We start from the raw sequence: 27,025 nt of genomic DNA, 5'->3' as shown, positions 1-27,025 counted from the left end.
GTGTCTTTTAAGGTGAAGTTTTCTTTGCATGTTTCTGGCCTGGTGGTTTACCTTACAGCCCTGTTCCCAACCTTTCAGTGACACGTTTACTTGGAATATTGGGCTGAGAATTATTTAAAGGAGACAAGACTGAAACAGGTGAGCTAGAGACAGAGAGAAAAACACTGTCACAGAGAAGGAAAGTCAGACATAAATAAATGAAGATGTTTCTTAGAAACATAGCTTCACAAAGGGGGGAAAAACCCAGACTGTTTGATTGTTGTTAGCCACAAATGAGCAATTTAAAACTTGTTTTTATTTTAAAAAGAGACCAATAATCTGGAATTTTTACTTTCAGAGCTGTTTAGCCTCAAAAGTTTCTGAAATTTCTTAATTGATGGAATTGGTACTACTGTCTTCTTTAAAACATTGAAACCAAAGATCTCAGCATATAATAAATAACTGCTGACTGTCTAGAAAGAATGCAAGAAAAACACTTACACACAATGCTTTATTTGTTTTAGGGAAGCTGGGAATAACTATCCATATTTATATTCTTAAGTACTTCATTGAGAAAAATGTCGAATGTTAAATTAAGAGACCTGACTTTGATGTGTTTGCTTGCTGGTCTGGGTTGAGAAAACACTTGTTAGAGCTCGTCGAGAAAAGGTGTGTGTCCCAAGTTTCCACTTGCAGCCATTGACTTCTTGCCAGAAACAAACTTTTTTGCAGCCTTAAACAAAACACAGAAAGTTAAATCATGCTATTATCAAGTAGTAAACCATGTACTTTGAGTTCAGGAACAAGACATTCTAAGTCCGCAATTCTATAATACAGCCTCATAAGACTATCCATAAATAAACACTGAGATGGTCAGTGTTTTATTCTGAATGTGAACAACATCACGTGTCCAACTAAGCAAGCAGGAGGTCTCCAGATGAGGAAAGTTCTGAAAGGAAAATAATAAAAACCCACTGACAGTCAAAACCAGGACAGAATGGCTAGGCTGCACTTTGTTCTGTATTATGATGGCAAAGACCTGAGCCGACCAAAACACCCTCACTGCTGACAGAGAAGTAAAATTTATGTCTTGGGGTTCTTTTTATTTTGGAAGAGGGGCTGCTGGTGATAGGCTGAGAAGACATAGTCCACGTTGCTTGAAGCTCACAATCTTCTTGCTTTAGCCTCCACAATGCCGAAGGGCTCCAGGATCTGTTACCATGCCTGGTAATAATACCTGGTATTCTCCATGTCATTATTTCAAATTCAAAGGTTATATTAAGTGTATTAGCACACGGTAGGAATAGGTGGAGCAGGAGCGCCTATGTTACCCTGGTTAGCTTTTCTGATGCAAGAGAGGTGGTGGAAGTGGGCCAGCAGAGATTCACACAGCCCTTACACATAAATATACTTTTCAGATTACGTTCAGATGAGTCTGGGGCCAACTGAAATGCAGGCAGGGTCAGCATCTACAAACAGCCGTCTCTTCTATCCCACTGTCAGCACACAATGGGATGCTAAGACACCTACAGTGGAAAAGGGAGTGATATCCTTACTGCAGAAGATGTACACTGGAGTTCACCTTAGTAGTTTTTTTTTGATTTCTCGAGACAGGGTTTCTCTGTGTTGCCCTGATTGTCATGGAATTTGCTCTGTAGAGCAGGCTGGTCTCGAACTCAGAGATCTACCTGACTCTACTTCTCAAGTACTGGGATCAAAAGCATGCACCACCATGCCTGGTTGTAACAAACAACTCAATCTTGTAGGGAAAAATAATATTTAAGAGGGGGCGAGGAAAACTAGCAATAGAAGGTCTTAGGCTATAGAAAACCATGAGACCCTGCATGGTAAAGAACTGGCAAGGTGCTTCTTGGGGGTGAAGGAGCAGCAAACAGCCATGAAACCTGTGAGGTTGTTTATCTGACTCTTCCTGACCACCAACAATTTAAAATGGCTCAACCTAAAGGGAATTTCCTTGAATAAGAAGACACATACACCCATGTTGCTGGGAGGCTGACTGTAGACATGATGGAAAGAGTTCTCTTGCTCTCCGCACTAACACACAGGCCCCAAGGAAGCTTATGCAGTTCTTCTGAAAGTGGGTCATGAAGGCTAAGCAATCATTTGCTTACCTTTATGATATCAGCATCAGCCACAGAGTCAATTTGTTGAAGGAAGGTGGGTGGTGACATATAAGAGTCAGCAACTAGAGCTTGTGACCCAATCTCACTCAGGAGACCCTCTGAAGTCTCCACAGACATCAGGTATCCAGCTTTCAGCTTGTTCCTGTTCAAATCAAGGCAGGAATCAGTTTATATTTTAACAGCAAGATAGTACATGTACTTCAAACAGGCTAAAAGCCTGCTGTGCTTCTTTAGTTCAGCAAGGTCTTCACTCACACCATTAATCGTCATCAGGAAAGCTGTACACAAAACATCACTCACACACAACAGGCTGCCTTTGATTCTGAAGTACAGCTCAGACCTATGTAAAACTTTAAGGTGAATTTTGATCCTGAAGCAACTTTTTTTTTTAAAGATTTATTTATTTATTATGTATACAGTGTTCTGCCTGCATGTACATCTGCAGGCCAGAAGAGGGCACCAGATCTCATTACAGATGGTTGTGCGCCACCATGTGGTTGCTGGGAATTGGACTCAGGACCTCGGGAAGAGCAGTCAGTGCTCTTAACCTCTGAGCCATCTCTCCAGCCCCCCTGAAGCAACTTTTAACTTATGAAAAAGAATGTGCTTGTTCTTGCTACTCTCTCTCTCTTTTTTTTTTTTTTAAGATAGGGTTCCTATATACCCTTGTCTGGCACTCACTATGGCTGGTTTTGTACTAAAGAGATCTGCCTGCCTCTTCTTCTCAAGCATTAGGATTAAAGGTGTGCACTTCATGTCTGGCTATGATTATATTTTATTTAGTTATTTTTATTTTTTCCAGGCATTTATAATAAGGAAAAATATCTACCTATATTTACTCTTAATGCACCATCCACTTGACTGATAATTACACACACACACACACACACACACACACACACACACACACACACACACACACACACACACACAGCACCAGATCCCATTACTCCACCAGGATTTATCTCAATGACGGAAGGGTATGATGGAGACAGCAGGTAGGAAAGTATGGTGCAATATGATGACTTCTATGCCCCACAGCTTAAATATGGATACAAAAGCTTCATTTTTTAATAAAACAGACAAGCTCAATTCACAATTATGCCATAAAGAAACTGCTATTCCTTACAAACATCTTCAAAAGGCATCTGAATTACCTATACTGGAAATAAATTATTGGGGGTAAAGGTGCTTGCTGCCAGATATAATGACCCAAACTCAGTCCCTGAAACTCATACAGAGGAAGGAGGGAACAACTCCTCCATGTTATCTTCTGACCTCCACACATGTGAAATGGCATGGTGAACCCGTGCATACAAAAAAAGAAAAAACGATGGGGCTGGAGAAATGGCTCAGTGGTTAAGAATACTTGTTGCTCTTGCAGAGGAAATAGGTTTGGCTCCCAGCACCCACATAATGGTTCACAGCCACTGGATCCAGGGGATCCCACACCCTTTCCTGACCTGAGGGCATCAGGCATGCATGTTATGCATATACATGCAGGGAAAACAACAACAACAACAACAACAACAACAACAAAAACATCAGAAGGGAAACAAGGGTCATTTCTGCAGTGCTGGGAATAGAACCCATGTCCTGTACATGCAAGGCAAGTCTCCAATACTAAATTATAGCCTTTCCTTTTTAATACTCTTCTTTACTTTTCAATTCTTATGAGTAGATAGTATTGTCTTTTTATCAGCTTTTAAGTAACTGAAGCATGACATACATAATTAATATAGAAACTCACTTGGCAGCTTGGACATCTGCACTGGAAAGGTTTCCTTGAGCAACTGCTTTTACTTGGTTGTAGGCGGCCTTGATAACCTAGGTACACAAGTGAAAACTGGTCATCAGTGGACAGCGCCTGGGGCTCCCAGGGTAATCAGTGTGCCTGTACTGAGGCAAGAACACAACAGGAAAGTCTAGTATCCACTGTGAATTCTGTGGTCACCATGTGCTCCTTAAAGTCACTGTCTATACAGATTTGTGGGATTCCTGTGAAATGTTCTCCTATTGCTCCTAAGTCTGAACCTGGGCCCAGCTGGTGGTGCTCCTACTCTGAGAGCATTTGGGACACTGCACAGTGAACAGGCATGGCTACTGGGCCTGAAGGGACCCAGCTCCTTCTGTTCCTGTTTCCTGCATCTTAATCCAGAGGAGGTGAGGAGCTGCTTCTGTGACTCCTTCACTACACCTTCCTTTCTACGACACACTGAAACTGAGCCAAAATAAAGCCTTTTCCTTTAGATGCTGACTCTGTCACAGCAATGAGGAATGAAGCCGCACTTATACACACATACATAATATATAAAGGCACAACTGATAAGTCTCCACGCAGCCAAGCTTCTTACAAACCTTAAGTGGCATAGGCGGAACTCTTTCTCGAGAAGATAGAACAGACTCCATGTTACTATTATTTACTAGGAACACATGCAAACATTAACTTGGACCCCGACCTGGCATGAATCCTATTACCTACCTCCTTCGTTTTCCTATTAGGGAGTAAATGCCAATGAAGAAAGCTTACAAACCAAACCGGGATGATTATACTACGAGTCCATGGTCACTGTAAGAGACCCTGACATGCTGCAGGTATTTCCTGCTTTAAGCCATTCACTCCCCCAAGTCTCATACTTTCAAGTTCTCTTACCCTCCATGTGTGACTTAGTACTGCCTTCCAACATTAGCTTTTGTTGCTGAACTAAAATGTCCTGTGTTCTGGATTATATTTGCTCTTTTCCCAAATTTGAACCATTTATTGTTTTCTAATTTCTGTATCTGCTCAAATATATCCTTATATTTCCTTCAACCTTTCATTCTTTTGCACTCAATACCATTTTCTCTTCTCTTGCTATTCCTTCCATACCCCCAAATCGTGCTGCTTCCCAGAACCTCAACCACTTCTCTTTTCCTCCTCCTCCTCCTCCTCCTCCTCCTCCTCCTCCTCCTCCTCCTCCTCCTCCTCCTCCTCCTCCTCCTCCTCCTCCTCCTCCTCCTCCTCTTTTTGTTTTCTTTTCTCGAGACAAGGATTCATGTAGCTCACAACAGCCCAGAACTCACCATGTGGCTGACATTGACCTTGAACTTTTGATCTTTCTGCCTCCACCTGCCTAGTACTGGGATAAAAAGTACTAGATTATAGGCATGAGCCACCACACCCAGTTTATGTGATGATGCTAAACCCAGGGCCGCATATGTTATAAAAAAGCACTCTACTAATTGAGCTACACCCTAGCCTTCTTCCTAACACCATATTTACAATGAAGACCCATAAATATGCATCTTAGACTTGACCACTTCCAGGTTCTGAAATACAGATGTCAGAACCATATGTCTAAGCAGAACCATAGTATGCATTTCTCCTTCCTGTAATCATTAATAGACATTTTAAAAAGTTTTCCCTATAACAGAAATTTCCAATGATATCATACCATAGAGATCCTTGACAAGACATGGTATTAGGACATTTCACATTTAACTAAAAGACAAGGCAATGGGAGAAAAGCTCAGGAGTTATGAGCTTGTACTTACATCACCAGCAGCTGCAGCTTGGGAAATAGTGTAGATTCCAAAGAGCCCAGAATCCGAGTAGTTGGCATTAAATGCAGAAACCTGAAATATAATGGAACTTTATAATATTTTTCCTGTTAGAAGAGGTCACAATTTTCCCAATGTGGTTTGATAAAAACTTATACCTCTGTCTTAAAAGCAAGACAGATAATAACTTAATCTGGTGAGGGCTGACAAGTTCTATATAAATTACCCTTTCAAAACTGCAAAGATTTACAAAGTTTTGTGTCACTTAAACCTTCCTAAAACAACTGCTTATCTTCCTGTTTTTGGGCTTCTCCAAGCTTCTCTTGATGACTAAGGGCAGTACAAATATAATTACAGCACACAATATGGTCAGGTGACAAAGACTACAGCGTGTGATAGACTTGATTTTTTTATTCTGCTGATGGTACCAACAACTGTCTCACCAATTTACTTTACTTCTCTTATAAACAAAGGCAAAGGGTTAAATACAAATTTTGCCTAATGGCCATAGACTTCAAAATTTAAGTCAAAAGATATGTTACTTTGGGGGAGAGGTTATTCCTTCCACAGGAAATGAGAGGCTCTTGATTCATTCTGGGTTAAGAAAAATCAAGTTTGATCGAGGAAGACCTCCTTGAAAATCCTGGCTACAAACAAATAAACCTAAAAGAACTACAAGAAACATGATGTATATTTTACCTGCTCAAACACATAACAACAAAAACAAAAAAATCATCTTTGACTGACTTGTGTACAATGCCGAATCTATACTTGTACAAATACAGATATGTAGATTACTTTTAAAAGTTTATATATTTTCAGAGCAAAGGGACCAAACACCAATGAAAACGATGGCCCAGATGATCCAGCATCCAGAACAGCTTCCAGGCTGATGACTGAGATGATCTAGCCTCACAAAACACTACAGCCAAGACTTAACAATTTTCTTAAATTTTTTCAGGGTCCCCCAAAGATGACTAGCACCCCCAATCAGCAGGAAGTAGTCTAGAAAACTATGCCCATGTTTCCAAAATAATGGTTATAAATGTTTGTTTTCATTTAATGGGGGGTTAGTTATAAATTGCTATTGGTCACAGTCAATCTTTCTAGAAGAAAGGGGAATATGATATAAAATGATCAGAAAAAAGGGTAGATTACTGAATATACTTTAACCCCAAAACAAATGTTAATCTCAAAATATTTTACACTGATATGGATCTTAGTTTATCGATAGAAATTTAAAAAGTTAATTTTGTTATACTGTATGTGTATTTCTACTCTTGTTCAAATTATTGTGCTTATACAGCTCAATTAAAAATGTAATATATAAATAAGAAGAAATCTTTCCTTCTTTAAGAGAGGGTGTTATGCAGTCGGGGCTGGCCTCAGACTCGTCACCTATATGGGCCTGCCTGACTCCTCTTCCTACTGTCTCGCCATCCTGTGTTCTAGGTTACAAATGTGCAACATCCTACTCAGCTAAAGGCCAAGGAGTTATAAATACTTGGTTGACAGTTCACCATTTCTTTTTCTTTATCACTCGAGGCAGGGTCTTAGTATGTAGTGCAGGCTAGCCTTGAACTCCTGATCCTCCTGCCTCACCTTTCAAGAGATTACAAGTGTATGCTACCATGACTGGTTGACATTTCATACATTCCTGATGCAAATATCATATTTTCCTGTCATGAAAATGTCAAAAGTTAACATAGCATGATGGTACACACACCTGTAATCCTTCTATTTGGTAGGTAGAGGTGAGAATATTAGGTGGTCAAGGCCATCTTCAGTTACATAGCAAGTTTTGAGACCAGTGTGGGATACATAAAACCATGCCTCCCCACCAAAAAAAAAAAAAAAAAAAAAAAAAAAAAAAAAAAAAAAAAAAAAAAAAAAAAAAAAAAAAAACCAAAAAACCCCACGAAAACGTTATCATGAGCCTTCTGTTTTTTTAAACATTTAAAAAAATTATTTATGAGCTGGAGATGGCTCAGAAGAGCACTGGCTGTTCTTCCAGGTCCTGAGTTCAATTCCCAGCAACCACATGGTGGCTCACAACCATCTGATCTGGTGCCCTCTTCTGGCCTGCAGGTGTACATGCAGGCAGAACACTGAATACGTAATAAATAGATAATAAATCTTAAAAATTATTATGTATACAGTGTTCTGTCTGCATGTAGGCCTACAGTCCAGAAGAGGGTGCCAGATCTCATTACTGATGGTTGTGAGCCACCATGTGGTTGCTGGGATCTCTGGGAGAGCAGCCAGTGCTCTTAACCACTGAGCCATGTCTCCAGGCCACTTTAAAACATTTAAAAAAAATCATTTATTTATTCTTATCTTATGTGCATTGGTGTTTTTCCTATATGTATGCCTGTGTGAGGGTGTCAGATCCCCTAGAACTGGAGTTGCAGAGAGTTGTGAACTGCCATGGAGATGCTAGGAACTGAACCCAGGTCCTCTTAGTAGCCAGTGCTCTCCGGCCTGAGCCTTCTGTTCTTACTGTCATCATTCTTGTAAATTTAATCTCAAGCTGGAGGGCTATGTCTGTAAACAATCCATTGGTTTTTTTACCCCCCCCCCACTTGTTTGGAAAACAAAGATCAGCAAAACTGAGAAAGCAGCCTCAGGAACAGGAACAGGAACAGAAAGGAAGATAACGATTAGAATCTAGGAAAATAAGGAAAATGAAGTCTTTCTTTTATAAGCATTTTTGTTCTTTATATATCTAATGTATTTGTATGTAACTGTGCATATGTGCTTGTGTGTAGAGGCTGGACAACAAAGTTGGGTATCATCTGCCAGACAATGACTACCTTGTTTTTTGAGACTAGGTCTCCTACTGGCCTGAACTCACATAGCAGGAAAGGCCGACTGGCCATGGAGTCCCCCAGGACCTACCTGTCCCCACCTCCCAGCACTAGGATCACAAGCATGTGCCATCACTTTAACCTGCACACATGGTTTCTGGGGACTGAATTTGGGTCTTCATGCTTGTGAAGTAAGCACTTCCCTTTCCTTCTGCTGGAATACCAGGTTTGAGCCACCCAATCAAAATCAGACTATCATTAATAGACAAACAAAATTATATCAAAGTAACATGTTTCTGAAAGCTAAAACAGAAATACTGACTGCTTGGACTCACTGCTTAGACTCACATCAAAAGGCTGGTGACTTCCTTTGGCAACACTCTGGCTTAGGAGGCTGGTGGTATTGTTGCCTCTCTTGATATGTGGTCCAGCACCAAGAAGATGCTGAAGTACACTGAATGCATTTGCTTCTGTACTTCCAATGGCAGCACTTTCTGCTACAATAGCAGCGTGGACCAGGTTGTCTCCATTTTGCTCTCGAATTTCACCTGGGATCATGCAAGGAGGGAGGAGTAAGAAAAGTAGCTTTATTACATTGGTTTTATTCACCAGCATTCTCTATGACACAGTATTAATGAATTAAGATTAGGGTCTGTGCTTTATCTGGTCTTTCCCACTCAAAGCATGTTTAACATAATACCTGAGTCATCTAGTGTTTTTGTTTTTGTTTGTATTGATATGGTTTGGTGGTAACAATCAAGCCAATACTGCCCTAACATGCTATTTCTGCAGAGAAATGCCACTGGCATATGTTATTAAGTCTAGGAGAAAGAATACTTACCTCCACGGTATTTGGCTTTTGCACCAGCTAAACCAAGGCCACCCCTCATGTTGAGAAATTGTTCAGCAACCTGTTTTAGGATAGAATGACTCACACCTATTTCAATGGAAGCAAAAACAAAGTTAGGGTCAATATTTCTATAATTATAAAGCATATATTTTTCCTTGCTTTAAAACATGTAATCATTAAATGCAAATATAGACCTCAAGACAGCTTGGCAGGCAAAGGCACTGCATTAGTTTTGAGACCAGAGCTGGATTTCTGGAACCCACCTGAGGGTGGACGGAAAGAATTAACTCTACAAAGATGTCTTTGACCTCCACACATGTGGTGCTGGTGGCATGTACTCAGCTGCTAATTATATATACATACATATGTATTTATGTATGCATATTTATTATAATATATAATATATAATCATATAACATACATACTAATAAATTATTTTTTAAACCCAAAAGTTGATAAATACTATAGAAATAAATAACAAAGAAAACATGGAATCTTCTTGCCAAAATACCACTCTTCCTGGTAACAATTTACAATTTGTTATTAACTATTATATTCATCTAGATGTTTTTCTGTATAGTTAATAGTATATGCTCATTTTCTTTCCCCTTTATTCTTTATTTTTCAAGATAGGGCCTGTCTGTAGCCCTTGCTGTCCTGGGACTCACTCTGCAGACAAGGCTGGCCTTAGAGATCCACCTGCCTTTAATTCAGTGCTAGCCACTGAATCTAAGGCATCAAATAAGATAAATACAAGCTTTACCACTTACATACCAAGACCCTATTATAAAAGTGGTATTATTTCTTTAATGTTTCTAACTTGTCTTCCATAATTTGTATCTTTCTAAGTGGTTAGAAATGGCTATAAAATATTCCACTCTATGGATGGATCATTTATTTAATCAATACCATTCTAACTGACATTAGTATGTTTCTAATAGCTGTTAGAATTTTGTGCTTTACATCAAAGGATAACCAAGAGTGAAAAGACAACCCATGTGATAGAAGGTATCTGCAAGCCACATTCTTGATAAGGGCTATATAGTATCCGAGATAAAGAACCTTTAATAGATATATTCAAAGAGCGTCAATTTATACTTCAATAATTCTTTTTCTTTTCAAGATGGACTCTTAATATGTAGCTCTAGTTGGGTCTGGAACTCACTATGTAGACAAAGCTGGTCTCAAACTCAGAGAGATTTACCTGCTGCTGGAGCACTGTGTTAAAACATGAGCCACCATGCTCAGCATACCAATAATTGTTGACAGCATGTATTTCCCCAAATCCTAGGTAATACTGGGAAGTGTTAGCCTTTTAATTTTTGCCAATCTCAGAGTAAAATTTTCTTAGTTATAGTGACGTTCTTTGTTTATAAAAATTTACCTTTGTCACAAATTTTGCAAATACTGTCAAGTCTATAAGGGAAGTAGCAAAATTCATTTGTTTCCCAAACAACTAGCAAAACCCTATTTATACTGTTTTCTTAAGAGTTTCAAAATGTTCAATCCCATGCATATGCCATATGCATATAGTTTAAGGGTTTGCTTTTGGGATGTGAACTGTCACGCACATGCAGGTAATTTCAGACTTACCAAGTCCAACCAAAGCCATTCTTGCACTTGTGAAGTGGTTCTGAACAAAGTAATGTAACTGAGGAAGTAAAGAAGAGCGATTAGGCCACATTAATACAGGCGCAAAAGCCACAAGTGCACAAGTGCAGCACGCAGGAAACAAGTTCCCACTCTGAATGTGGACACAATGGACTGTGGAGGACTAGGTATTGCTCAGCTCACTGACTTTATCCCTAAAGAACAGCTTAGAAGAACAAGACCTTCATTGTGCTTATGGCTCTACAACTCTCATGAAAACTCTAATAAAACCACTGATTTTAAACAGAACGAAAGGTGTAAGAATTCTATCTCAATTAAAACTAAATGAATTGTTGGGAAAAAGTGATTAGCACAACTGCCATACAAGTGTCAAAAACAAAGTCTGGATTCCAGAATCCATGTAAGAGCCAGGCGGCATGGTGGCCTGCCTGTAATTCCAGCCATGGGAGGCAGAGACAGGCAATCCCAGAGTTCTCAGTGTGGTTAAGAGAGCCTGCAGCAATATATAAAGTGGAAGAGTGATCGCAGACGACTCCTGACTTCAGTCTTGAACTTTCATATGTATATCTCTTCATACACACAAAACATGCACACACATACAGACATCACACTGCAGATACAAAAATGGAACATAAAAAATGAGTGAAAACATATTAAAAGTATACACTGGCTTGGAATCAAGAATGAGACAAAATTCATGCCCTTAGTATTATAATGTAGCATTAAACAGCACATATAATTTACTGTATTTTTACACTAAAAAAATCAACTGAAGCTGGATGCAGTGGCACACACTCTGGGGTCCTGGCATGTAAGGGGCCAAAGCAGAGAGGACTGAGTCTGAGGTCAGTCTAGGTTATTATACAGAGAAGCAAACCCAACTACTCATTCATCTAACTAGCTACATGTGGTTGTCAAAAAAAATCAGTGAGATTTGGGAATCTTGGTTTATATGACTACCTTAGGCTAAGCAAAGAGCAGGACTAGCTAGCATCTATCCTATTACGAGTAATACTACCCTCAAGGGGTTGAAGATTTGTTTTGCAGCCAGGAAAACCCCCTCATTTTATAGGAAAAACGTGCTCCAGTTTCTAAGCAGAGACACACTGTTCTGCACTGCAAAGACACAGTATTTCCTGCAGGGCTTCGGAGTGCTTGAAAGTGGCTTTGACGAGAGACACTGGGTCCACATGTACCAGTTTGTCAAGAAGTTGTGATCTAAGAATGGTAAACACCTGTGGAGTCACCTTAGATGGCCTTATCTTTCTATGGATGTTTTTCTATTGAATTGCTAAAGTATATTATGCTAATTTCCTTAGCCTTTCCTAAGCCTAAGAATACATTAAAACAGAAAACCAAAACATTAATGACTTTTGAGACCATCAAGTTCATCATAGTTAATATCCTAGTATTTGTCTATGAATAGTTTATTGTTTTAAATGTGACTTTTTGGTCTATCCAAATTCATAAACTGCCTTTACTTAAAATATACTAAGGAATGTTCACATATTGTTTCCTTTTAAAAAATTAATTGCATTAATTATTGGGGTGTATATGAGTACAGGTATGCCTGCGTCATGGCGAATGTATAGAGGCCAAAAAATGATTTTGAGGAGTTGGTTCTCTTCTTTCATGGTGGGATGTGGGATCAATGTAAGGTGACTGGATTTGTGTGGGAAGAGCTTTTAATCGCTAGTCACCTCACCAGCCCTAGCTAAATTTCTCAATGTATACACACAATGTGCCATTCTACAACAGGGAGCCTATGTAACTAATCTCCTAATGTTGGATATTAATTTGTTTCTAATTTTTACCATTATACAGTAATGCTGTCTACACATCCGTCAGGGCAGTGTTTTCCTGTGAAACACTATAGCTATCCATGACATTTCTTCACAAAAGGGAATCTGAGTTCCGAAAAAAATTTATTCAAAACTCATTAGAAGCTAATCATATGAAAAGTGTTGCTAATTCTAATCCTATGATATGAATTATGGTTTCTCCTCTAGACAAGTCTTCACTCAGTATCTCAGAGTAGCTCAAGGTAATTCTCCCAACTCAGCAATCCAAGTGTTGGGATTACAGATTTGCTTTTTACAAATTGCAGTTTTTGAATAAGTGCCACAGAATAGCACTTCAGATTACAGACTGGCAGGTCAAACAAGAAGGAACTATACAGTTTTCTAATCGCCACCTAGAAATGAGAAAAAAATCTCAATACTTGAGTCAATACTTAGAAGGCACTAATAATTCTAAAATTCTCTCTTTTGTATATACTGCAAACACACATGTAAGTTACAGGCAGAGGAGAACTCAGTGAAATCAGTTTTCTCTTTCCACCTTTACATGGCTCCTGGAGATCAAACTCAGGTCACCAAGCTTGTGTGACAAGTGCCTTTACCCATTAACTCATCTCTCCAGGCTTCCAAATTTTCCGATAAAAAGATAGCTGAGGTAAAAGTAGGCAATTAAGATTATATTCACCTATCTACACTTACAGTATGTTCACCTGTGCACCAGATACATGCATGACACTATAGAAGCCAGAAAAGGGCACTGGATCCCCTGGAGTTATAGACAGGCATGAGCTACCATGTGGGTGCTGGGAATTAAACCTGAGTCTTCTGGAAGAGTAGCCAGTGCTCTTAATCTCTGAGTCGGCTCTCCAGCTCCAACAGTCAATGTCTCTTACTTTAGGCATAGGTTTTTCTGTGATTGGTGATGAATCTGGCCTGCTGACTAGAAAAGGTAAATAAGCAAGGCTGGGCTAGAGACTAGGAAGTAAGGAAGCGGGGTTCATTTCATACATGTCATCAGAGGCACCAAATATTTACAACCATGAAGTAATTTACTATGATACTTAACCATTAAATTATTTAAAAAATACAATATCTGTATACACAGAAAAAGTTTATAGAAGAAAATACATCAGGTATTAACATTGAGTGCCTTTAGGCATCTAAGATAAGATAGTTTCTGGCTCTAAGTCTTTATTCTTGGTGTTTCCTCTGCTTAAAATTGTCTTCTCCCAGCATGTGTGTGCATGCGTGTGTGTGTGTGTGTGTGTGTGTGTGTGCGCGCGCGCGCAGTATACGCACATGAAGAGAGCCCAGAGGAAGATATCAGATGTCCTGTTCTAGCATTCACTGTCTTATTCCTTAGAAACAGGGTACTGCACTGAATCTGGAGCTAGGTCGGCAGCTAGCCCTGGTGATTTTCCTGTCTCCACTTCACAGCTACCTCTAGACCCAGTGAGACAATTGTCCTTCATTTTGTTTTAGATTTTCATTTTATGATTTCTCTGGCCATAAAAACTTTTTAGTTCTCTCTCTCTCTCTCTCTCTCTCTCTCTCTCTCTCTCTCTCTCTCTCTCTCTCTCTCTCTCACACACACACACACACACACAAAAGCAGGATTTCTTTCTTTTCTCGGTTTTCCAAGACAGGGTCTTTGTGTAGCTCTGGCTGTCCTGGATCTCGCTCTGTAGACCAAGCTGGCCTTCAACTCAGAGATCCAGCTGCCTGCCTCTTCCTTCTCAGTGCTGGGATTAAAGGTATGAACCACCACTGCCTGGATGTATTTCTTAAAATTAGGAGGTAAAATAAACATCCTGAAACAGAAAAGTTTAATATAACACGGTCTGGTGTCTAGGTGTCAGAAATTATAAAATGCAGTTCCATCACTTACCTCCTCTGATGTAACTTTCCCCATCCTATAGTCAGGACAATACAAGGGATTAGCCAAGGTATTCTTGTAGGCAGCATCATGCAACTTCTCAATGACACCTAAAAGACAGAAGAGCAACAGGCCCTCAAATGTATGGATGACTATGATATTTTTAAAAGTCAGCAATAAGTCTATACAGATTTGAGATTCAAATTTTCAGAGATTTGAAATTTGTTACCACACAACCTTTAATTATTTTTAAAGTGCTGCCTGTAAAATGCACAGAAAAAAGGAGACTGGAAGCAGCTGTCTCTAAGATAAGTAAAATTAATCTAACCTGAATCTGACTTTACTTCCAGATTCCCTTCCTGGGTAACGAGGAAGTTTCCAGGACACATGGAGCCATGAATGTGGCAAACTTAGGTTAATCACTAGTTCTGGAGAGTCAAGAACTACCATTGACCTGGACTTACTCTTTACTAGTGCCCCAGTACTGCTGTCCCCGCCTTCTGGCTTCTGTGCCTTCTCTGGAACTATATTTCCTACATCTGTTCATTATTTGGGCACACCTTCAGATGCCAGGCACTGTGCTAGTTACCAGAAACCTAGAGACGAGTCAGGTATAATGGCCAATCTCAAAATCTTGAGGGGGAAAATTATAAAATTGTTATGAGTACAATGTTAGCAGGAAGTGTGCAGCTGGGCACATGAAACAACAGCAGAAAATAGAAAAGAGCGAAAGAAAGAAAACCTGGGAAGTCTTCTAGATGATTAATTCCTGGGTGAATAATTTGTGAATAGCACAAGATGCAGAGGAAACAGACAGAGAAAGTCTGGGGATGGGGGAAGTTGGACACTAAAATTGGTTTACTAAAATGCTGACTGGTCGGTAGCCAGGCAGGAAGTATAGGCAGGACAACCAAACTGGGGTGATTTGGGATGCTAGAAAAAAGAAGAGCAGAGTTAGAAAGACGCCAGCAGATGCAGAGAAAGCAGGATGTATAAAAAATGAGGTCACAAGCCATGAGCCAGAGGGTTCATTTCCTTATATCACATTAATGTAGTATTTTATCTCACTCCTATCTCTTTGGGTTAGGGTATTTTAAGCAATTAGAAATTAAACATGGGCAATTTCAGTATTCACTGGAACTCCCTCCTGGTACTAGTCTATGTTTTCTGTTTTTATTATAAATGTGTCTTTGTATTCTTTATTTATATTTCTAATCCCCACATTCCTACCCTAGCAAGTGGTATTTTTGTTGAGGCTGCTCCCTGACAAGGGGATTGGGGATATAGAAATGATAGGATAAAAGGGTAGATCATTAAATCTACTTTTACACCAAGGACAAAACAAAATAAAACAAAAACAAAAAACTACTAGTCTTAAATATTTCACATTGGTATGGATCTTTTTTTTTTTAATATTTATTTATTTATTATGTATACAATATTCTGTGTGTATGCCTGCAGGCCAGAAGAGGGCACCAGACCCCATTACAGATGGTTGTGAGCCACCATGTGGTTGCTGGGAATTGAACTCAGGACCTTTGGAAGAGCAGACAATGCTCTTAACCGCTGAGCCATCTCTCCAGCCCCTGGTATGGATCTTGGTATAGTGATACAAATTTAATTTTGTTATACTGTGTTTATTTCTATTCTTGTTTGAGGGATTGTGCTTAGGCAACTCATTTAAAAATGTAATATATAATTAAGAAATACAAATAGTCATGTATAATAGTCAAACTTACAGTCCTATTAGGTATGTTTTCAAGGTCATACACAGATATGTTCAGATAGACAGATGGTCTTCAAATACTTCAAAGACCTACAGTATATGGCATTTAATATGTTTAATAACCTAAAGCTTTTCATGACAGCGAGACATCTTTGCTCCTGGCAGCATCAATTTACTTCAGAGAAGATAACGGGCACTGAAGAAACTCCAAATGGAGCTTTCCCTCCTTAGGGCAAAAACTAGTCATCTGAGCAAAAAGTTACCCTTGCCTCAACTGCTGACAATATGTTGTCCAAACTGTATAAGCAGGTCACAAAGAAAAGAGACTGCCAAACTTTGCCAAGACAGTTCTTCAAAATTTCCTGCTTCAGAGAAAAGTCTGTCAGATATTCTAGGTCTGTACGCCAAAAATGGATGCTGCAATGTTGCAGAGTAACTTAGGGTGATTGTTTAGAAGCTAGATGTCCCTGTCATTAGGCAACATTTCACCCTTCTGGGGTCTATGATGGAGGGGAAGACTAGATAGTCATAGTTATGGTAAAAAATAAACTAGGTATAAAACTTTAACATAACAAAGATAAAATAGATAATGGAAATTTTTCTCTAATTTTGCCAAATACAAAGATTCTATAATCAAACATTACAAATATCAACACAAAAAATTATTTTAAGAATTATGGAGACTGTTTTTTCTTATTTTTTTATTGTCAAAAATTTTCATACATTATATTTTAAAAGTTCATGTTTTTCCACCCAACTTTCTGTTCTTCTCCTTCCCTCTTTAAATACAAACAAAACCCAAGAAACACACATACCACTTCTACAAAAACAGAAATTAAAATAAGAAAAAGATCAGTAAGGCAAAAAATGTGAGCTGTACTTTGGAAGGATTCTCCAAGGACGAGTTACGTGACAACAGCAACACGTAACAGTAAATCACAACAGCAGAAACAGTAAAAGAAACTGCTACTGGGTTTGTTCTCAGTAAAACAACAACAAAAATATAACACAATCAGGGAACAGGGAGAGCACTCAAGGTTGCACTGGAGAAAATACAAATGTTTAATAACAACAAAACAAACAAGACTCTAAGAATATGGAACATATTTTGGAGATATTGTCATGCCCGTATAGGATTTTCTTCACAAATACATCTTTTCAAAACCTAGAAGTAATGAAATGGGATTGGCAAAAGTACTTACGAGTCTGTGAATTCTGAAAGGCAACAGCTTTGTCAATCTTTAGCTGAGACTGAAGGTCAGCTACTTCCCAACGGCGAAATTCTGGTGCTGTGGTGACATTGAGCAGAAACTCCATCAGGATTTCACTACAGAAAATAAGTGAAGAGGTACAGGTCAAAAATTTATGCTGGTGTTAGGACACATAACTTTAACCCGACATCTGGTGGGTGGAGGCTGGAGGACTTTGTCTCCAGGCTAGCCTGAACTATGAAGTAATACTCTGTCCTGAAAGATCAAGGCCTTGGGTGGGAGCTCGAGGACAGAATGCATGCTTGGCATGCCCAACGCTCCAGAGCAGTGGTTAACAGCCTTCCTAATGCTGCCACCTTTAATGCAGTGGTGACTCCCAGCCATGAAACTATTTTTGTTGCTACTTCTTAACTGTAATTTTGCTATTGTTCTGAACCATATGTAAATAAAATCTGTGTTTTCCAATGGTTTTAGGTGACCCCTGTGAAATGGTGGTTTGACCTTCAAATGGGTCATGACCCATGGGCTGTGAACCACTGCCCTAGGTGATCTCCAGGACCACAACAAAATGTGAAGACATTTAAGATAATAAACTGCAATATCATTTGTGGCTAGGAGACTAATCAATCCCAGGTTTGTGAATAATATTCCAGAATCAAAGTCTAAGGTCACAGTGACAAAGTCAACTAAGTAGTAGTTTAGTCTTTGTTTTATTTTCTAAGTTAGTATACAAAAATATTAGGTTTCATCATGGCATTTTTAACACATTTTATTGATCCACCCCTCATCCTCTGCCCTATTTCTCTGCCCCTCTCCACTTGTACTTTTCCAGACTGTGGCTTCCTTTCTCCTTTCATGCCACACATGCTCTACTGTCCTTGTCTTCTTTAACATCTGTGGTTCCCTTTCCAGTGTCATGAACTGCATCCACACACATAAACATTAAAAGCTAGGACCTGCTGAGAGAATATGGTATTTGTGTCTAGATCACCTTGTTTAATACGTTTGGCACTTTTTAAAAATTAATTACATTTTGTTTCCACTTATTTTACATATTGACCACTTTCCCCTCCCTTCTCTGCTCCTGCTCCCTTTCCTTGCCTCCAATCTACCTCCCTCCCCATCCACTCCTCCTCCATCTCTGTTCAGAAAGGGGCATCAGTAAAGCATGGGGCATCAAGTTGAGGCAGGACCAAGCTCGCCCCCTGCATCAAGGCTGGGCAAGACAACCCAGCACGGGTAATAGGTTCCCAAAAGCCAATTCAAGTACCAGGGACAGGTCCTGATCTCATTGCTAGGAGCCCTACAAACAGACCAAGTTTGGCATTTCCTAAAAGAGCAGATGTTACGTCTATACGCTTCTGTGTATAGGTTTATAAATTTGAGTCTAGGTACCCATGGAGGTCAAAAGAGGGCATTGGAGTCCCTTGTGCTGCAGTTACAACCAGTTGTGAGTCTCCAGACGTGGGTGTTAGGAATAAATTTAGGTTCTCTGCAAGAGCAGCTATGCACTCTTAACCACTAAACTATCTCTCTGGTTCATAAATATTTTCCAAATGATTTTTTTAAAATAATAATAGGTTTCATTATGACCCATACACTGTATGTACTATCTATCTCTAGTATTCCCATAAAGCAGATGCTCTAATACATGCAAGTACTTACATATCATTGCGCATGCCTTCTACAGTGTAAGCCATGGTTTCCCTTGTTGCAGTCACACTGAATTGAAAATAAAGAGCAGTAAATAATCTGAGTCAGAAAATAGCTCTTCTTATTCTTTCCTAAAGCACCCAATTCTTTGTACTACTGGGAAAATAATATTTATTCAACTAAAATTTTAAAGTAATTTTTTAAAAAAAGCAAATAAATCCACCTTAAAAAGTAATCAAGTTTTGACATATGCTGCAAAATGGATGAACCTTGAGGACCTTACATTAAGTAAGTTACTAATGGACATATCTTAAAATAATTTATCCATATGAACAACAAATGACAGCAAAATGTAAAGCTAACCCTTCAACAAAAAAGGCAGTCAAAATCAAAGAAAATATGATGGTGGCCAAGGAAGAAGGGAATAGGAAGTCCCAGTTTATTGGACGAAGTTCCGGCTAAGGACAATAATGAAGTTCCAGAGGTGGAAAGTGGTAATGATTTGCAAATGCTACTTAATGCCATGAGACCGCATATACATTTAAAGCAGCAAGTTTATGTTCCACATACTTTACAATGAAAAACAAAAGGGAAATATTCAAGACGCCCTTAACTTCGATAACAATTCTCTTATTTTCCCTAATTCTAGTATTTCATCTTTAAAACTCTTTATGTAGATATATAGATTTATTTTACTTCCTAACTGCTCTGTAGTTAGGAAGTGAACCATTAGTTCTTTGTTCAAAAAAGATCATTCCATTTTTATGTGTGCATGTGCCATGTATGTGCAGGTGCCTACTGAGGCATGATGCTAGTGTGAGACCCCTGGAGCTGGTGTCACAGGTCCCCTGGAGGAGCAATATGCATCCTATTTATAGCCCCACACTACCAGTTCTTCATAGTTCTAGCATGGCTACCACTCTTTACCCATTTCCTGGAACTGGTCTTTTAGCTTCTAGTCTTTAGAAAACAGCGTAGGTGTGGCATCACAGCACCATATTGCCGATACTATTCCTGTTTCCTCTTTGGGGTATAGCCATTTTCTACCTTTGTCCCCTTTCCTTTTAGTTTTTTTTTCCTTTTCTCCCTGATTTATGATTTTTACTTTTCCAATCAGATATCTTTTGCAACTGCATATACTATAAACATCTACTCCCAATCAGTCATATATCTACCACATGCACAGGCATGCTTCACATTTTTGATGACGACTTAACAACTTTCCCTGTCTAAGAGATCTTCAGTCCCTTTGTTAACAAAGAGAAGCTACCCTACGAGTGGACATTTCTGAGTCTCCCACCCCCTTTGAGACAGGGACTCACTGTGTAGTCCCTTTCTGTAAGCCTGGATCTTACAAAGACTCACCTGTCTCTGCCTCCCAAATGCTGCTGTAAAGACATAAGCCACTGTGTTCAGCTCCCTCCACAACAGAGCCTCTATTTTCAATTATGTGTATGTGTCTGTGAGGGGTTATGTGCACATGAATGTAACTGACTGTAGTGGCCAGATGGTATTGAGCCCTGGAACTGGAGTTATAGTAGCTGTGAGCTGTCTGATGTGAGTGCTGGAAACCAAACTGGGGTCCTCTGCAAGAACAATGCACCTTTTAACTCCTGAGCCACCACTCCAGCCCTGGCTATTTCTTGTTACTATTTAACAAACCTTAATTTACCACCAACTGCTTCAATTCCACGAGTTATCTTGAAAGATGAAGCTCCTTTGGTAGTCTTGAAAAAGAAAGGATGCTTTTCTTAATAGTTGTTCAATGCCAGGTCTGCCATACATTACACTATATCACAATCGATGGTCTTAACTGTTATTAGCAGATTCAAAAAGAATTTTACTAAGTAGGTCCTAACTAGCAGGTAGTTTTAAGAGTTATGAGATTCAACAAAGCACATTGCTTGCAGTACACATACATGTGTATTTTTGTTTTGTATTTCTGAGACAAAGTCTCCTTACACAGTTCAGGCTGTCCTAAACTTTTAAGTAGGTCTGGTTTATCTCAAACTCTAGAATGGACTTTACTATCTCAGTTTCCTAAGTACTACAATTACAAACCACATGCCACCATATCCGGCTTAGATTTTAATATAAAATACACTTGTGTAAAAATTCTATTAGCAAATACAAGCTTACTAGACTTGTAGATAGGTGAGACTTTATGGGTGTAGCTTCTGACATTCCTAGGAGACACAATCTCACAGCAAACTCCCTGATCCTCTGGCTCTTACAATCTTTCCGAAGCTTCTTCTACAATACTTCCTTAGCTTTAGGTGCAGGGGTGTTTTGTAATGTATCCAACAAGGGTGACTCTAAATGCATGTCAAAAAGGGGAAAAGTCTAAAGAAAGAAAGAGCTACAGGCAACTGAAGAAGGCTGGGAGTGGAGCAGGTGCTCTTCCCCATACATAGAACATACCAACTGGATGTCTAGTGACACATGGTCAGCCTTGAAAACATGCATATAATGTACAGACTGAGCAGATCATATTTAAGAATATATGTGTGTGTGTATATACATACACACACACACACACACACACACACACACACACACACACACACACATACATGTAGTAACAATTAATAAAAGAGGCCATGAATTTGAAGGAGATCAGCGAGGGTACATGGGAGAGTTTGGAGATAGGAAAGGGAAGAGAGAAATATTACAATTTCAAGGGGTAAGATGACAGGGAGGCTTTATTTTTTAAACTTTTGTCACATTCTATGGAAAGATTTGTTTTCCCCCTACTGATTTCTTACATTTCAATACCAGCATCCAACTGGATAATAACAATTATTGTCTGTGGCCAATATCCTGTGGTTTCACATGTTATCTGATGGGATTTTACAGGGTTGAACAGCAGCCCTGTTCATGTCCACTCAGAATCTGGATATGTGACTTTATTAGAACAGGGTCATTATAAACGAATCAATCCTGGATGAGCAGGAGTGCTAAGCCCATTATGATAGGTGGCCTCATAAGAGGGCATCTGGACACAAGGACAGACAGAGGTCGGTTAAGTGACAAGACAGGTGGGTACTGGAGTGACGCAGACCGGAAGCTAGAAAGCGGCAAGGAAGGACTCTTCCCTATGGAAGCAAGGACCTGCTAATGCCGTGACTTATATAACACTGTGACTTTTAACGCCTAGCCTTTAAAACTGTAAGAGGATAAAAACACTTTACGCTAAGGCAACCAGTCTGTGTAAATAAGACACAAGAGCTCAAGGAAACAAATGCAAGCCACTGCTTTCAGGTGTCTGCTGCTGTTTTATCAAAACAAGGTTTGGTATAGCTCAGGCTAGTCTCAAACTCTTGATCCTCCTGTCTCCATCTCCCCAGTGGATTACAGGAGTTAATGCCTCGGTTGCTTTTATGTATGTTCACAGGCCAGAGAAAATAGTGGCATGTTTTTTGTTGCTCTCTGCCTTAGTTCCTGAGACAAGGCCTTCTCTTAGTGGACCTGAAACTAGCTTTTTTGTCCTGGCTGGTAGACAGCAACCTCAAAGGGTCTGCCTATCTCTGCTAGGGGTATAGGGATGCATGGCTATGACTGGTTTCTTTACAGGGTGCCATTTCTTTTTTGTTTTGAGACAGGGTTTCTCTGTGTAGCCTGGGTGTCCTAGAACTAGCTCTGTAGATGAGGCAGTCCTCAAACTCAGAGATCTGCCTGCCTCTGCCTCCTGAGTGCTAGGACTAAAGGCATGTAGCATCACCGCCCGGCTGGTGCTGATGTTTGGACTCAGCCTCTAACACTCACACAGCAAGGACTTTACTAAGTCATCTCTTCATTCCTTTGTTTTTTAAATTCCCTACAGGCCGAAGATCACACACCATTTCCAAACAACAAGGTATTAAAGATACTTACCAAACTAGATGCAAGACGTAGTAAATGAGTGGTTCCTAAGTTGTTGGAGTCCTCATATCTACTTCCTGCTTTAATGAATAAGCCAATTCTTGATAGAGGAGCATAGTTTTCCAGAGAAGCAATCACCAAACCATTAGGTAACTTGGTAAACTATAGTTAAGACAGAATAGAGATGTGAGCCATGCCTGTCTTTTACCGAGAGTTAAGTAAAGCAGATGTGCTCTCCAGTAAGCAGTGAGACTCACCTCAAGATCCTCAGGCTGCAGAGCCACTCCTCCAGGGGCGGCTGAAGTTTTAACCTTCGGGGCAACTTTGAGGGAATAAAACCTCTAAAAACAACAAAGACAGGTTATGTATGGTATCACAAGAACAGTCCTTTTCATGTAAAAGCACTCCATTAGCAATGCCACACAACACAGTGATCTCATCTTCATGGGAAGAACCACCACGTTCATTGGAAGTTCCACACGTATTTCACTAATAAGTTTATTAGCCATTCAGTCTACCCAAGTCAATTTTCCCCCTATATATAGCTTTTCTTCCATTATTTTTGAAAAACTTCCGCAATGTAGCCCAGGATGACCTCAAGCTCACGATTCCTCTGGGACTACAGGTTTCTACTACGCCTGGTCTAATTCATTTTTTAACCTCTACCTATCCTATTTGTGATTTATAGAGAATACTGGTTCTCTACAATCTTTTTTAAAAAATCATGCATTTTCTTTACTTTTTAATTATTTCATTAAAGTTTCAAGTGTTTCCTTCTACTTGTAATGCTTTCAAAGTTTTTGAACAATTGCATTGTTATGTCAACACTTTAAAAAACAGACTTCAGCACTATTTCTTCCTCAGTTCGCCAGTCTCTTTATTTTCCAGCTAAAAACCCTCCATCTCCTTGGTCATTTTAAGGTCCTTTTCTCAAAGCCCCTAACATATCCACTGTATTTCTATCCTCTTACATGCTATACTGAGTACATTCAACCAAGAAAGGGTCTTAGCTTTTTGGTCAAATATCTACAGCATCCTAAACTCAACAAGGGATTAAATCAACAGCAGATTCTCAGTATAATATGTAATAACTTGGATGACAGATTGAAAACGCATTGACTTTACTCACATATGAAATATATTTAAAAGTTATACATAAGAGCATAAAGTTATTCTGACATTCCATCTAGGGTTCACAGGGTTATTAATGGACATGCAAGCAAATACATTTTCACGCTGCTAAGCCCCAATAATCATGCTGCCATAATTTGGCAAAGGCCGCTGTAAAGGTCTACAGTGCTCCTACTCTGTTCTGCCCTGGCGCTGGGCTAATCTGGCTGCTGGTCTTCATTTGCTCCCAGTATTACTACTTTCCCTTCAGCCCTGCATTTTAATTATGAATCAAAATGAGCTCTTTGTCATTACCAATTCAGTTTTCTGGATAAGGTGTATGTAGCCACTTGTGGTTTTCGGCTGTGATTTCCCAAGATATAATTATGCAATATCCAAGTATAGTAGCCCACATATGAATAACCCACAGTTCCATCACCAAGGAAGATGTAGGTGCTTCCGGAGAGTGACATTTCAAAAATCCTGCACTTGTTGGGGGGTTCCTTTCAGGAAAGACTTATCCTCCCAATTGTCATATAATTTCTATTTTGTTTAAATAACACATGGCAATTTATCCCCATGGAAAGTAAGAAAGACAGTCCTGCCCTCGAAGGGCTGTTAGCAAGTGAACACAACTATAGCCAAAATGTGTACAATTCTACAATACATTTATGTAAGTACAAAGAACAAGGAAACACCATTCCCCAGAGGTGGACTTTTGCATCACTGTCTAGGTCTCTCAACACAGACACTACTGGCATTTTGGCATTGCTAATTCTATGCTGTACGGGCTGCTGGTGTACAGTTAGATGTTCAGCAACACCTCTGACCTCTAGGTGCCAGGAGCAACTTCCCAAAGGAATGTTAGACCAACAAGCTCAACATGTCACCGGCTAAGCAGGGGCAAGTTAGCCCTTGCTGAAATTTAAATGCCCCCGTTTTCATCTCTTGATAGCCTCTGTTTCAGTGATAACGTCCTGACACAGGAGGTACTTAGTGCCCCCTCTCCGAGTGACAACTACATAATTTCGGGTTCGGAAGGAACCTTGAGGAACGACAAGAGACCGAGAACATAGCGCGTTACGAATGCCGGGACTCAGCACCGTCAGGAAGGAAGGACGCATTGGTCTTTCTAACACTTGCAGCGGGGAAACTGATGCTCCAGGACAAACTCGGGAGCAGAGGCCGCAGCTGGGAAAGCAGAGGGCTGGGTGTCGCCGGCCTCCGCCCTACCTGCTTCTCGAGTGACCTTCAGGAGTCTCCCGAGGGTCGTTTCGGCGCCACTCTCAAGGCTACCCTTCTCTGCGGCTTTCCCGTGTTAGCTCTCTCCAGCTCACAGGACCGGCTGAGCTTCCCCGGGGCCCCAGCCCGCCGACAGCCCGCTTCTCCGCCGGGTTCACCTGAAGGGCAGACCCAGGCCCGAGGCCAGGGCCGCACACCTCGTCCCCAGCCCCCGAGTGACCGACAAGCTTCCCCCGCCCTGCCCCACGCGCGTCTTCGTGCTCACCGAGAAGGACCCGGCCCGGCTGAGGAACTTCATGGCTCTAGCGTGTGCCCTTTCCCACGGTCACCGCTGCCGGGAGGGAAGAAAGATGGTGTCGGAGGACCGAGTTTCCCGGCGTGCCCTGCGAGCTTGACCACGCCCCTTTGGCCGGGCGACTCTCTGCGCACGCGGTGCTCCACTGCTCCCGGAGGCGGGACGGGTCCAGCTCCTGCCGGTGATAGGCCAGCGGGCTTCTGGGCCAGCGCTCTGCGGGGAGCGGCGCTTTCTGTGTTCTCTTTCCTGCAACAACGCGCAGACTAACTACGTCTGCAACCGTCACGGTCACCCCAGCCGCACTGGACGCTCGTCCCGGACCTGACCGTGAGACCGGGCCTGTCCGTGAACTCGGCGGCACTTCCTGTTCGCTGGAGGTCCACCCCCGCCAGCCTCACTGTTCTCGGCGACCTGTGAACTCGGTGACCGTCGAGACAGGCGAGACCAGTGCCCCGCTGAGAGGTCGCCTGCGAGTGCTCCAGCTCGTGGAATTTGCGTCCCAGGCTGGGTACTCACGCAGAAAAAGAAATCCTTATGAGACAGAGAAAGGGAGGGAAGGAGGGAGGGAGGGAGAGAGACAGAGACTCGTACTATACTACTTGCGTGATTGGGAAAGGGACGGTACCGTGTGTGTTCTGCACAAATGTACCACTTTCCAGGCGCTACACGATCTTGTCAAACTGCTTGTGCCCTAAACTCTTAGCATTGTATTGCAGATAAAATTCTTTCAGCATAGAATCTGAAAGGCCTGACCTTCATGGCTGAGTTCTCTTTGTCTTTTATCCTAGCAGGGTTTCCAGTCCCACTGCAGGAAGAGATTGGTTTCCTTTCCTGCTGCTAGATCTACAGGCAAAGCACCACTCACTGATTCTTTGTTTTTCTGTTTTATTGATGTCAGTGCTGAGTGATTATTTCTTGCCAACTACTCCTGAGTATTATTTCTTCTTTTTGTTCTAGAGCTTCCAGGTGTGCCATTAAGTCCGTTTCTCTGTAGGCACTTAGTACTATGACTGTGAGACCACCTTCATTGCGTCCTACAGGTTTGAGTATGTGGTATATTTATTTTCACTCAATTATAAAAAGTTATTTTTTTCTTGACCCATTTCCATCACTAGTGAATTGTTCAGTTGTTCACTTTCCATGAATTTGTAAGCTTTCTGTTGTTGATATTCAGTGTGGTGAAATCTGTGGAGGTCAGATTAGGCTACATGGTGTTTATTTCAGTTTTCTTGTATCTGTTGAGACTTGCTTTGTGTCCAAGGAGGTGGTCACTTTTGGAGAAAGTTTCATGAACTTCTGAGTAGGTATATTCTTTTGTGTC

The 27,025-nt window shown here is 40.6% G+C and overlaps 1 protein-coding gene across 1 annotated transcript; it reads right to left on the bottom strand.

Moving 5' to 3' along the window:
* Positions 1–476: 476 nt before the first annotated feature.
* On the bottom strand, positions 477–25,828 carry LOC119818376 (cytochrome b-c1 complex subunit 2, mitochondrial). Its single transcript, XM_038335673.2, has 14 exons — positions 25,675–25,828; positions 23,315–23,398; positions 23,070–23,219; positions 20,859–20,923; positions 19,209–19,265; positions 17,535–17,659; positions 14,619–14,716; positions 10,914–10,971; positions 9,312–9,407; positions 8,819–9,018; positions 5,658–5,738; positions 3,874–3,950; positions 2,112–2,265; positions 477–712 (listed from the first exon to the last, which is right to left on the bottom strand). Exons 1-14 carry the CDS (start codon positions 25,705–25,707, stop codon positions 629–631), a joined length of 1,362 nt encoding a protein of 453 aa, XP_038191601.1. The 5' UTR covers positions 25,708–25,828; the 3' UTR covers positions 477–628.
* Positions 25,829–27,025: the final 1,197 nt, after the last annotated feature.

The sequence above is a fragment of the Arvicola amphibius genome, chromosome 1, assembly GCF_903992535.2.
Source record: "Arvicola amphibius chromosome 1, mArvAmp1.2, whole genome shotgun sequence".
NCBI classification, from domain to species: Eukaryota; Metazoa; Chordata; class Mammalia; order Rodentia; family Cricetidae; genus Arvicola; species Arvicola amphibius.
Note: the sequence above shows the minus strand (reverse complement) of the source record. Positions and strands in the feature narration are given on the sequence as shown.

Bases quoted from the DNA above. Each gene is read 5' to 3' on its own strand.
- LOC119818376 (XM_038335673.2), bottom strand. From the start codon at position 25,707: ATGAAGTTCCTCAGCCGGGCCGGGTCCTTCTCG. The intron at 9,408-10,913 runs GTAAGTCTGAAA...CCATTGAAATAG, and splicing joins AATGGCTTTGGTTGGACTTG to GTGTGAGTCATTCTATCCTA. The intron at 9,019-9,311 runs GTAAGTATTCTT...GCATGATCCCAG, and splicing joins AAAAGCCAAATACCGTGGAG to GTGAAATTCGAGAGCAAAAT.